Source organism: Rhinolophus sinicus, linkage group LG06, assembly GCF_036562045.2.
Source record: "Rhinolophus sinicus isolate RSC01 linkage group LG06, ASM3656204v1, whole genome shotgun sequence".
NCBI lineage: Eukaryota > Metazoa > Chordata > Mammalia > Chiroptera > Rhinolophidae > Rhinolophus > Rhinolophus sinicus.
In genome coordinates this window covers 16,612,257-16,625,455 of record NC_133756.1, presented here as the reverse complement: position 1 = coordinate 16,625,455, position 13,199 = coordinate 16,612,257, and the positions used below count along the sequence as shown (strand labels likewise).

General features: G+C 36.4%; 1 protein-coding gene across 4 annotated transcripts in view; it reads left to right on the top strand.

Moving 5' to 3' along the window:
• Positions 1 to 13,199, top strand: part of ZSWIM5 (zinc finger SWIM-type containing 5) — a 137,369-nt gene that overhangs the window by 106,286 nt on the left and 17,884 nt on the right. For 3 of the 4 annotated variants that reach the window (XM_074334625.1, XM_019716552.2, XM_074334627.1), the window contains 5 exons: positions 1,619 to 1,765; positions 2,274 to 2,411; positions 3,841 to 4,098; positions 4,311 to 4,446; positions 5,295 to 5,452. In XM_074334625.1, coding sequence (XP_074190726.1) covers positions 1,619 to 1,765; positions 2,274 to 2,411; positions 3,841 to 4,098; positions 4,311 to 4,446; positions 5,295 to 5,452 — 837 coding nt within the window. The remainder of the gene's footprint in view (positions 1 to 1,618; positions 1,766 to 2,273; positions 2,412 to 3,840; positions 4,099 to 4,310; positions 4,447 to 5,294; positions 5,453 to 13,199) is intronic. The other variant, XM_074334626.1, reaches the window with a different exon arrangement.

The following is a 13,199-nucleotide window of genomic DNA, read 5'->3' as shown; positions in this document are numbered from 1 at the left end:
ATATAATAAATGAACAAGCAAAACAGAAACAGATTCATAGATACAGAGAGCAAACTGATGATTGCCAGATGGGAGGGGGTTGGGGGACTGGATGAAAAGGGTGAAGGAAGGGAGAAATACAATTGGTAGTTACAAAATAGTCACAGGATGTAAAGTACAGCATACGGAATATAGTCAATAATATTGTAATAACTATATATGGTGCCAGGTGAGTACTTATTGGGGGGATCACTTTGTAAATTATATAAATGTCTGACCACTATGCTGTGCACCTGAAACTAATATAAAATAATATTGAATGTCATGTGTAATTGAAAATAAATTTGTTTTAAAACCTTTAAAATACATTCATACCCTTTAATCCAGGAATTCTTCATCTGTGAATTGATCCTGAGCTATAATTAACTAAAAATATGCATAAAACTAGAGGGTCTATTAGAGGTTGGTTATAAATAATGTGCAGGTGAGGAAAATTGGAAACAATCTAATGTCCAACAATAGGGGATTGATTGACTCAGTGGATAGTACACACTTTCGGTGGAATAATGTGTAATCATTTTTAATGTTATAGAAGTACATTTAATGACATGAAAAAATATTTACATTGTGTGAAGTGGAAAAACCTAGTTGCAAAACAATAATTATGTCATCCTACTGTAATTAAAATTGAATAGAAAAGCCTGAATATATATACATGAAAGTGGAAATAATGGTTATCTCTGATTTTTATTTTATATTTTGCTTTTCTGTATTTTGAAATTTTTTGCAATTCTATAATTTTTAATCTTGTCTGTAAAAGAAATCACAAAATAAACCATAAATCTCATTATAATCACTTGCCCATTTATAAGCCTTTGGTAGTCCTCTATTATTCCTAAGTTAAATTCAAACTCCTTAGTATGGCATTTGAAGCTCTTTACAGTCTAGATTCTACCTTTCCAGGCTATTTGTAGCCACATAACCTAGCTCCACACAGAACTATCTGTCATACTCTGAAGATGCTGTATAGAATACTTTTTGTGCTTTTACTTAATGTCTTTGCTTATATGGTCCCTTTGCCAGGAATGCCTTCCTCTGTTTTTAAATCGTACTTGTTCTGCAAAGTACAGCTCAAATATTATTTTCTCTCTGTATATATTTCTATTGTGTCATTCTTGTTTTATAATGATCTGTTTATGTATCATTTCTGAGCTCTTTGAGGGAAGTGACCATTTCTTATTCATCTTTGTGCATTTGCTTGCCTGCATAGTACCTGGCACATAATTAATAGGTTCTCAGGAAATGTATGATTAATAAACGAATGAGGCCTCTCCGTTTAGGCAGTTAGTTGCTACCTCCACTGGGTTACCATAGTATATGTTCACATTTTATTATCCTTGTTGTGTATCCCTTTCTATACCATACCACTATGCTGAGGCTTCAGAGTAGCTCTTTGAAGGTAAAGCCTGTGACTTATTCAACTTTATAATCCTTGAAGGATAAAGTACAGTTACTGGTACACAGTAGATGTCAGGTTGAATTTCAGGAACTGAACAACACACAAACTACCTTTCTGAAGCATGAATTTTCCTGATTTAAAAATTTAACTCAACCAAAATATTTTCTTCTCATGTGGCAGAGCATGTGCCTACAGCCTGTGCTCGGGTTGATGCCCTACGTTCCCATGGTTATCCAAAAGAGGCCCTTAGACTCACGGTGGCCATTATCAATACTCTGAGGTTGCAGCAGCAACGACAGCTGGAAATCTACAAGCATCAGAAGAAAGGTACAGTGATTAGGGACCATCTTAACTCCTTAGGTCGAGGCTGATGAGGAACCTCAGGGGCCACAAGTTGTAGTCCTTAATGTTCATTATGTTTCATGATATGATGGGGCTAGGGGATTCCAGGTCATTCTACCTGCTGTGTGGAATGCTTCCCTTTACCTCTGGGGGGGTTTTTTGCCTGTAAAATGGAAATGATAAAGCCAGCATGTCTCCCTCAGAGGGTGATTGGAAGGCCCACTAAGATCTGATATGAGAAAACCCTTTTAAATTGTAAAGCTGTATCTATCTCCATATGTGCGTGGCCAGCAGGGAGCCTAAATGCAGACCACAGTCCTTACAGCTGGCTGATAAACTTGTGACCAGTCCTATCAACCTGAGGCAAGACAATGAGGGAAATTTTCTTTGTCTCAGGGCCAAGTCCTGAAAGAGACTGACGAGGAGACTCAGGCGGGGACAGAGAGCAATATGTCTTTATCACTCTCTAAAACTTTGACCTGCTTGTTTCCAGAACTGTTGCATAGAGGAACCACAACCATCACAAACCTGGAAGGCTGGGTGGGCCACCCCCTGGATCCCATTGGCTGCCTGTTTCTTACTTTGACTGAGGCCTGCCGCCTGAATGATGACAGCTATCTGGAAGTGTCAGGTATAGGGGACAGCCTGAGGCAAGCCAGAACTGGCCTGGTAGCCCTCTCCTTTCTGCAAGATCTGTTCTACGCCTCCTCTGCAACCTTTTTTTTCTTCTCTTATCCAAACTGGACCTCCCCTGAGAGGCTTCCTTAGGCTTCCTTTCTTTCCCACCTTCCTTTCTTGTCCTGTGGACTAGCCCTGTCCTACTCTCACATTTTACCTTGCCACTTTCCTTTGCTCCTCTCACTTCTCATGAATGCTTCAAGAGTTTGATCCAAGGGAAATAAGAAGGGGTAGAGGGATTTCAGGGGTCAGAGGCCAAGTCCTCAGAGTAGTCTAGAAGTGGAAAAGAACTTCCATGAAGAGTGTGTTATCCCTTGCAGTTGTATAATACTCTCATGTTTCCTTTGAACTTTCTTTCTCAAGATGGTTTTGTACCAATTTTATAAATGAGAAATAAAAGGGAAGTAATTTAGTAGAGTTTCAAAGTACCAAGGACTAGAGACAGAATTGATTCTTCTCTCCTTTATGCCATCACTATATTGTATACATACATTTATTATAGTATTTAGCACATTGCATTACAACTTGTTTACAAGTGAGTATGTCTTACTAGGCTGTCAGCTCCTTGAAAGCGGAAATTATGACTGATTCATCTTTGTGATCCTAGCACTTAGTGCAATACCTCCCATTTAATAGTTTTTCCATAAATACTTACCAGATGGATGAGAGGGAAAAAGAAAGAAAACAAAACTCTGACCTTTAAATCTGTGCTCTTCTTCTGAAACTTTGAACCCAAAGGTGGAGCATGTAAAGTAATAATACCATAGAAGTTGTAAGTGTTATCAAAGTAATAGATTAACTGGGTGGATTTGGATTTCTCTGGGTAGAGATACAAGGGGTGAATCCAAGCTAGGGCTGCCCTTATCTTCCATCTGATCCCCTGAAAGGGAATCACCATCTTTGGTCTGTTTTATCTGAACAGTGACACTTGCATCTGGAAAGCCTGAGGTTGCATTTGGGGTATATTCACCACTGACATACACTTAGCTCCTTCCATACACTTAGCTCCTTCCATACACCAGGCCCTGGAAATATACCTAGGGCAGTAAGATAAGGTCTCTTCCCTTTAAGGTGCTTAAACTCTAGTGAAAGAGACAGACACAAAAACAGATAATCATGGTATTATATAATGTGCTAGCAAAAGATTAGTGTAAGATTTTATACTTCCCCAACTGGTGCAGCCAGTTCATGTATTAAGGAGCTAGGAATCTTTGTGGCTCTGTGTAACCTTTTTTCAGTGTATTTTCTTTATTATTCTGGGCTTCTGACTCAGTTTCCCTGTGATAGCTGTTGACCAAGCTGTATCCCAGAGTGGGAGGGAGAGAGGAGCAGATGAATCCATGGGGCCTGACCTAAGGAATTTGGTGACTTGTTGCCCTCAGATATGAATGAAAGCAGACCTGTGTACCAGCATGTACCCGTGGCTGCAGGCTGCCCAAACAGCAGTGAGTCCTACCTGTCATTAGCCCTGGAAGTTGCTCTGATGGGGATGGGTCAACAGAGGGTGATGCCTGAAGGTCTCTATGCACAGGACAAGGTGTGCCGTAATGAGGAGCAGCTCCTGAGTCAACTCCAGGAGCTGCAGCTGGACGATGAATTAGTGCAAACACTGCAGAAACAGTGCATCTTACTACTGGAAGGTAAGTAGAAAAGGGTCTATTGTTACATTATCTTTGGCCTATGACTCTGGGTTCCTCTCTATAATAGAGCACAGGTACAGAAACATTTTTGACATTAAAGTGTCCTGAAGGTTCCCATGGCTAGCAAACATGTGGGATCCTCGGGCTCAAGTCTAGGCTGGCAAATAGAAACATACAAATAAATAACTGGCTGGCTTACCTTCTTCCTGCAGGAGGCCCCTTCAGTGGTCTGGGAGAAGTCATTCACCGAGAGAGTGTTCCCATGCATACCTTTGCCAAGTATTTGTTCTCAGCTCTACTGCCTCATGATCCAGACCTGTCCTATAAATTAGCTTTACGTGCCATGAGGTGGGTAGCTCTTTCCCAGCCCAGTTGTTTCCACCAAAGCAGAAGTCTTCGATGCTCTTTTTCTTTGTTTATCTCACTTTCATCACTTTCCCTCTTTGTCTCTTCTATTGGACCTGCCACCAAGCCTCCCTAAAGTAGCTCAGACATTTTCATATGATCCAGAATTCCTATCTGGAATGCTTTGCTGGTGACTGACTTGGCTCCCTGGTTATACTCTTGGTGGGTCATCTGAGGAAGCCTCTGAATTTTTAACAGATGTGGAGCACCCAAGACCTGAGTCTCCCTCTTCTGGGGCCAGTAAGGCAGCCTGAGAAGGGATTTGAGCCCTTCCATAGCTCAGCTGAGTCATGGGTCCCAGGAACACGTAACCAGATGCATTGGGGGAGGTAGAAAAATAAGTCTTTCTATACCAAGACTTGAGAACAGTGAGCTATGGGCATGTTTTTCCTAACTAGAATAGGATCCTTGGTTCAGGCAGATGGACCTCAAGGATGCAGCAGACCAACAGAAAGATTTTGGTTAGACTAGGGGCTAAGAGAACTCCTCACCTCAACCAGAAAAGAACTGCTGAGGATTCCTTTGCATAGATTCCGTGTACTTTTACAAATAATCTTGTGACTCTTGAACTGCCTTTCAAATCCATTTGTAGTAAGGACTATTCAGCTTGAGTTCTACAAGTACCCAGGCATTCATCTAATATAGAGTACAGCACCCTACATTTTAAAATTCTCAAAGTTGTTAGTTAACCCTTGCCTGCCCATTTACTCCCCTACAAATAAGCTTCTCTAAGATGGCTCAGAATGGCAAGGGTCTGGATAGTAGCTGATGACTCTCCCTGGGTCTTCTAGGTTACCTGTTCTAGAAAACTCAACTTCTGCAGGCGACACTTCCCACCCTCACCATATGGTGTCTGTGGTGCCCAGCCGTTATCCTCGCTGGTTCACGCTTGGACACTTGGAATCACAGCAGTGTGAACTGGCCTCCACCATGCTGACTGCTGCCAAAGGTGAGCATAGATAGACCGTAGGCTCCAGCACCCGCACTGTGCCGGCCCAGTCATGACCCTGTCAAGGGCTTGGCCTGCAGTCTCCCGAACAAGAGAAGCTGTTCGTCCATCCTCCGTTGACCTCTTAGACTGATAGGAATCCTCACTTTGATTGCTGCCATGAGAATGAGCAACTGAGTCCAGTCCAGAGTTATGCCCTAGTTACTAATTATAGGATCCTGAGTACATAGAATGAGATCATCTTTAAGGTGACTTCTAAATCTACCCTTCCACATGATAAAGTCACTTCACCTTTCCAAGCCTCAGGTTCAAAATCTATAAAATGAGGATCATTGTCAATGACCTGTCAGCCTCCCAGGGCCATTGGAAGATCCAGTGAGGTGATGACTAAGATACAGGTACAAATCCCTTTACAGATACGAGAATTTGTGATTTTTCCAGGGCCCTGGTCAAAATATAGGCAGCCCAGAGTGACTGTCAGCCTTTCAAGCTCACATACTCCCTGTTAGCTATGGAGGTTTCACCACAAAAAGTAATGAAAATAAGCCCCTGAGAAGCTATAATAAATTAGTAGCTCCCAGGAACTGTGAGTATTTTTCTGATACCGGACACTACATGGATTTTTTTAAAGCATTTTTTTAATTAAAAATAACTTTATGTTGTATCTTTTTATTGCCCAGAAAATGCATTTTCATTGTAGAAAAGGTAAAAGATACAGATAAATTGATTAAAAATGATCAATAAACCAATAGAAAGATTGAACAAAATATATAATCAGGCAGTTCACAGAAAAATAAAAAAGATACCAATGACTTTTAAACAATTAAAATGCCTGGCTTCACTTGAGAAATACAAATTGAAATTACCCTGAAGTAACATTTCTCACCAATCTTATTGGTAAAAAATCAATAAATTTGATAATAGGCATTCATGTGAGTAGTGCTGGTGGCAGTGGCCTGGCATGAAATGTCAGATTCCAAGCAGGATAAGGATGACTGCAGATCCAAGATGCTCAATGAACCTCAAGCACAAGAAATGTGGAAAAAACCATACCAAGGTGCATCATAATCAAATTGCTTAAAACTAGTGATAAAAGAGAAACTCTTATTTAAAAGCAACTGTAGGAAAAAAAGATACATTACATACACAGGACAAAAGATAAGGATGAAGGTTTTTCATTAAAAGCAGCGTAGGCCAGAGGACAGTGGAGAAAAAGCACTTTAAAGTACTTTTTTAAAAACTGTCAAAAAAAAAACAACAACAAAAAAACAAAACTGTCAACCTAGAATCCTATACCAATAAACACAGTGGAATAATATTCTGCCATAAGAAAAGATTAAATAATGCTATTTGTGACAACATGGATGGATCTTGAGGTTATTATGCTAAGCGAAATGAGTCAGACAGAAAAAGTAGAGAACCATATGATTTCACTGATAAGTGGGATATAGAACTGAAAGCAACAAAGGATCAAGACAAACAAATAAAAACTAATTGACATAGACAGTAGGTTAGTGGTTAACAGAGAGTTAGGGTGGTTGGTAGATGAGGGTAAACGGGATCAAATATATGGTGATGGAAGGAAAACTGACCCTGGGTGGTGAACGTACAATGTGATATATAGATGATGTATTACAGAATTGTACACTCGAAACCTATGTAACTTTACTAACCATTGTCACCCCAATAAACTAATTTTAAAAAAAATATCTTTCAGAAACAAAGGTGAAATGAAAATTTTTTCAGAAAACCACAATTGAATTAGAAATCAATAATGAAAAGTTATATGGAAAATTCACCAAAATTTTGGAAATTAAATCACACACTTCCATATAACTTACCAAACAAAGGGTACAATACCACAAGAAAATTAGAAAATGTTTTAAACTGAATGAAAATGAAAGCACAACATAACAAAATTTGTGGAATGCAGCTAAAACTTACATAGAAGGAAAATTTTAGCACTAAATGCCTTTATTTGAAAAGAAGTAAGGTTTCAAATCAGTGATCCCAGCTTCCACTTTAAGAAACCAAAAAAAGAAAGAGAGAGCAACAGAGAGAGAGAGAGAGAGCAAATGCAACCGAAAGTAAGCAGAAGAAAGGAAATAATAAAGATCAGAGCATATATCAATGTAATAGAATATAGAAAAACAGGAGAGAAAATCAATGAAACCAAAAGCAGCTTCTTTGAAAAGAAAAATAAAATTGAAATCTCTGTCCACATGATCAAGAAATAAAGAAAGAAGCCAAAAATTAACAATATCAAGAATGAGAAAGGTGACATCACAACAAATTCTAAAGACATTAAAATGATAACAAGATAATATTGTGAACAATTTTATGCCAATAAGTTCAATAACATAAATTAAATGGATTAATTCCTTGAAAGACACAACCTACCAAAGCTCACTCAAGAATAAATTAAAAAGAGCTAAGTATATCACCAAAAGAATTGAAAACATAGACTCAAACAGCTATTTGTGTACCAATGTTCACAGCAGTATTATTCACAAAAGTTGGAAATAACTCGTATCCATCAACAGATGAGTGGATAAATAAAATGTGATATATACATTCAATGGAATATTATTTAGGCATAAAAAGAATGAAATTCTGATATATGCTGCAACATTGATGAACCTGAGTTACATTATGTTAAGTGAAATAAGCCAGATGCTAAAACAACTATTGTATGACTCCACTTATAAGAGATACTAGAATAGCCACAGTGAAGAAACATCAATAGATACTAAACAAGTGGGAGAACATTTGGTGAGGAACAGGATGTTTTCATAGTCTCAAAGTATCTCTCTACAACACACTTATCAGTCATAAAGGAAAAAAGTATAACTCTACTACTATAGAGTGGAGAAACCTGGCAGATATCACTTTAATAACGTGGCCATCATTGATATCATAAATTCATAGAAGCAGAAAGTGTAGAGGAGAAATTCATAGAAACAAAGAATACAGAGGCTGGGGAAATTAGTTATTTAATGAGTATAAAGTTTCTATTTGGGATGATCAGAAAGTTCTGCAATTGGATAGTGGTGATGGTTGCACGACATTGTGAATATACTTAATGTCACTGAATTGTACTCTTAAATGATTAAAATGGTAAATTATTACATATGTATATTTTACCACAATAAAAAAGAATAAATGGAAATGAATTTCAAAGAAATTGAATTTGTAGCTAAAAACCTTTCCACAGCCATCCAGGCCTAGATGGCTTCAGTGGTAAATTCTACCAAACGTTTAAGGAAAACAATTCTATACAAACTTCTCCAGAAAATGGGAGAGAAGGAAATATTTCCCAACTCAATCTATGAAGCCAGCATTACCCTAATACCAAAACTACATAAAAATCATCATAAGAAAACTATAGACTAATACCATCATGAGCATAGATGTAAAAATTTTTAATAAAAATTTTAGCAGATTGAATCCAATAATATATTTAAAAGAATAATACATCATGACCAAGTAGGGTTTGCCCCAGGAATGTAAGGTTGGTTTAACATTCAAAACTCAATCACAATAATTCACAATACTAATAGAGTGAAAAAGAAAACACATATAATCATGTCAATAATACAGAAAAAGCATTTGATAAAATCTAACATTTATTCCTAATAAAAACAATAAAACTGTCAACAAACTAAGACTAGAAGGGAACATCCTCAACAAAATTAAGGGCATCTATGATAGACCTACCCTTATACTTAATGGTAAAAGATTGAATCTTTTCTTCTTAATATCAGGAACAAGATAAAAATGTTTACTTTCGCCACTTCTATTCAACATTATAATGGTGGTTCTAAGCCAGTGCAATAAGACAACAAAAAGAAATAAAAGATAGCCAGATTAAAAGGGAAGAAGTAAAACCATATTTACTTTCTGATGACATGATCGTTTATGTAAATCCTACAGAATGTCCAACAAGCTATTGAATTAATGAGTTTAACAGGGTTACAGGATACAAGACCAATATACAAAATCAATATATCAGCAGTGAACAATCAGATACTAAAATTTTAAAAATTGTGTTTTTTTTCAATTACAGTTGACATATTATATTAGTTTCAGGTGATTAGACATTTATATAACTTACAAAGTGATCACCCCGCTAAATCTAGTACCCAACTTTGCACAGATATTACAATATTATTGATTATATTCTTTATGCTATACATTACATCCCTGTTGAAATTTTTAAATTACTATTATAATAGCACTAAGAAAATAAGTACTTGAGAATAAATGTGACAAAAGATGTGCAAGACCTATACAGTGAAAATTATATTGCTGAGAGAATTAAAGAAGACCTAAATAAATAGAAAGATGTGCTGCGCTCATGGATTGGAAAATTCAGTATTGTTAAGATGTTCTTTCTCTACAAATTGATGTACAGATTCAATGCAATCCCATTTAAAATCCCAACAGGCTTTTTTGGATAGAAATTTATCATCTGATTCTAAAATTCATATGGAAATGCAAAAGACCTAGAGTAGCCAAAAACAACTTTGCAAAAGAAAAATAAAATGGTAGAATTAACCTATCTGATTTCAAGACTTTTATAAAGCTATAGTAATCAATACAGGGTCATTGGTGTAAAGATAGACAAATAGATCAGTGAAAAAAATAGAGTTCCAAAGTAGACCCACACATACGTGGGTAATTTATTTCAATAAAAAGGCAAAGCCAATTCACTTGAGAAAAAGGATAGTCTTTCCAGCAAATGGTACAACATATACAAAAATTAATTTATGATGGATTGAGGACCTAAATGTAACAGCTAGAAGTATAAAACTTTTAAGAAAAACATAGGACAAAATTATTTTCATTTTTAGTTAGACAAAGATTTCTTAGATATAACACTGAAAGCACAATCCATAAAAGAAAAATAATAATAAATAGGACTTATCAAAATTAAGAACTTCTGCTCTATGACAGTCGCTATTGAGAATGAAAAGACAAGCCACAGACTGGGAGAAATATTTACAAATTACATCTCATGAAGGACTTGCATCCAGAATATATAAAGAGCTCTCAAAACTCAAAGATAAGAAAATGAACAACTCATTTTTTCAAATGAGCAAAGATAGAAGAGACACTTCACCAAAGATATTCTGATGAAAAATAAGCACATGAAAGGATACTCAATATTGTTAGTCTCTAGGGAAATGGAAATTAAAACTACAATAAGAATGGGTAAAATAAAATAAAAAAGCTGACCGTAGCAAAGACTTGCATGCATGTGGAGCAACTGGAGCTCTCATACACTGCAGGTAGGAATGTAAGTGGTACAACTTCTTTGGGACTCTGTTTGGCAATTTCTTAAAAAGTTAAATAGACCCCTATATATATGACCCAGCCATTCCACTCCTAGGTATTACCCAAAAGAAATGAAAGCATGTATCCATACAAACTTAAACATGAATGTTCATAGCAGCTTTGGTGTTTTTATTACTTAGTATTTTTTATTTTTTTATTTGTTTATTTTATCTTTTGGTTCCCTTCACCCATTTCTCCCAGTCCCCCACTCCCACATCTGGCAACCACTAATCTGTTCTCAATCTATGAACTCAGTTTTGTTTGGTTTTAGATTCCACATATAAGTGAGATCATACAGTATTTGTCTTTCTCTATCTGACATTTCAGTTAGCATAATGCCATCAAGGTTCATCCATGTTGCTCCAAATAGCAGGACTTCCTTCTTTTTTATGACTGAAGAATACTTAATTGTTTATGTACAGATGATCCTCAACTTACGATAAGGTTATGTACCGATAAATTCATCGTAAGTCGAAAATACATTTAATTCACCTAACCTACCAAACATCATAGTTAGTCTAGACTACCTTAAACATGCTCAGAAAACAATATCCAAACAATGCTGACAACACAGTACACTGTAGAGTATCAGTTGTTTATCCTTATGGTCGCAGGCCTGACTGGGAGTTGAGGCTCATTGCCTCTGCCCAGCATTTTGAGAGTATCATACTGCATACCACTAGCCCAAGATCAAAGTTCAAAGAACAGTTTCTACTAAACGCATGTAACTTATGCACCATCATAAAGTCAAACAGTCGTTAAGTTGAACCATCGTAAGTCAGGGACCTTCTGTGTACTACACCTTCTTTATCCATCTGTTGATGGACTCCTAGGTTGTTTTCATGTCTTGACTATTGTGAATAATACTGCAGTGAACATAGGGGTACATATATCTTTTCAAGTTAGTGCTTTCATTTTCTTAGGATAAATACCCAGAAGTGGAATTGTTAGATCATTGAGTTCTTTTTTTCTGATGATTAATGATGCTGAGCACCTTTTCATGTACCTATTGGCCATCTGTATGTCTTCTTTGGAAAAATATCTATTCGGATCTTTTGCCCATTTTTTAATTGGATTGTTTATTTTTTTGCTGTTGAGTTGTATGAGTTATTTATATATTTTGGATAGTAACCCTTTATCAGATATGTGACTTGCAAATATGTTTTCCCATTTGGTAAGTTACCTTTCATTTTGTTGATGGTTCCTTTGCTATGCAAAACTTTTAGTTTGATGTAGTCCCATGTGTTTATTTTTGCTGTTGTTGTTTTTACATTTGGTGTCAAATTAAAAAATCATCGCCAAGACCGATATCAAGGAGCTTACCCTATGTTTTCTTCTAGGAGTTTTATGGTTTCAGATTTTATGTTCAGATCTTACATTTTGAGTTAATTTTTGTGTATGGTGTAAGATAGTGATTCAGGTTCATTCTTTTGCATGTGGCTTCTAGTTTTCCCAACCCCATTTATTGAAGAGACTGTCATCACCCCATTATATGTTCTTGACTCTTCTGTCATAAATTAATTGACCATATATGCTTGGGTTTATTACTGGGCTATCTATTTTGTTTCATTGGTCTCGTTGTTTTTATGTCAATACCATACTGTTTTAGTTACTACAGCTTTGTGTAATATAGCTTGAAATCAGGGAGCATGATGCCTCTAGCTTTGTTCTTTCAAGATTGCATTGGCTATTCAGGGTCTTTGTAGGTTCCATACAAATTTTAGGGTTTTTTGCTCTATTTCTGTGAAAAGTGATTTTGGACTTTTGATAGGGATTGCACTGAGTGTGTAGATTGCTTTGGGTAGTATGGACATTTTAACAATTTGAATTCTTCTAATCCATGACCATGGAATATCTTTTCATTTATTTGTATCTTCAATTTCTTTCTTTAATGTCTCACAGTTTTCAGTATACAGGTCTTTCACTTTCTTGGCTAAATTTATTCCTAGGCATGGATGGATGGAGATATATATATATATATATATAATTGTAAATGGAATTGTTTTCTTAATTTTTCTTTCTGATAATTTGTTATTAATGTATATAAACACAGCAAATTTTTGTGTGTTGATTTTGTATCCTGCATCATTACTGAATTAATTTTTAGTTCTAACAGTTTTTGATGGCGTCTTTAGGGTTTTCTATATATAATATTATGAGTGTCATCTTCAAATAGTGACAGCTTTAGTTCTTCCTTTCCAATTTGGAAGCCTCTTATTTCTTTTCCTTGCCTAATTGCTCTGGCTAGAACTTCCAACACTATGTTTAATAAAAGTGGTGAGAGTGGGCATCCTTGTCTTGTTCCTGATCTTAGAGGAAAAGCTTTCAACTTTTCACCATTGAGTATGATATTAGCTATAGGCTTGTCATATATGGCCTTTATTATGTTGAGGTATGTTCCCCTATACCC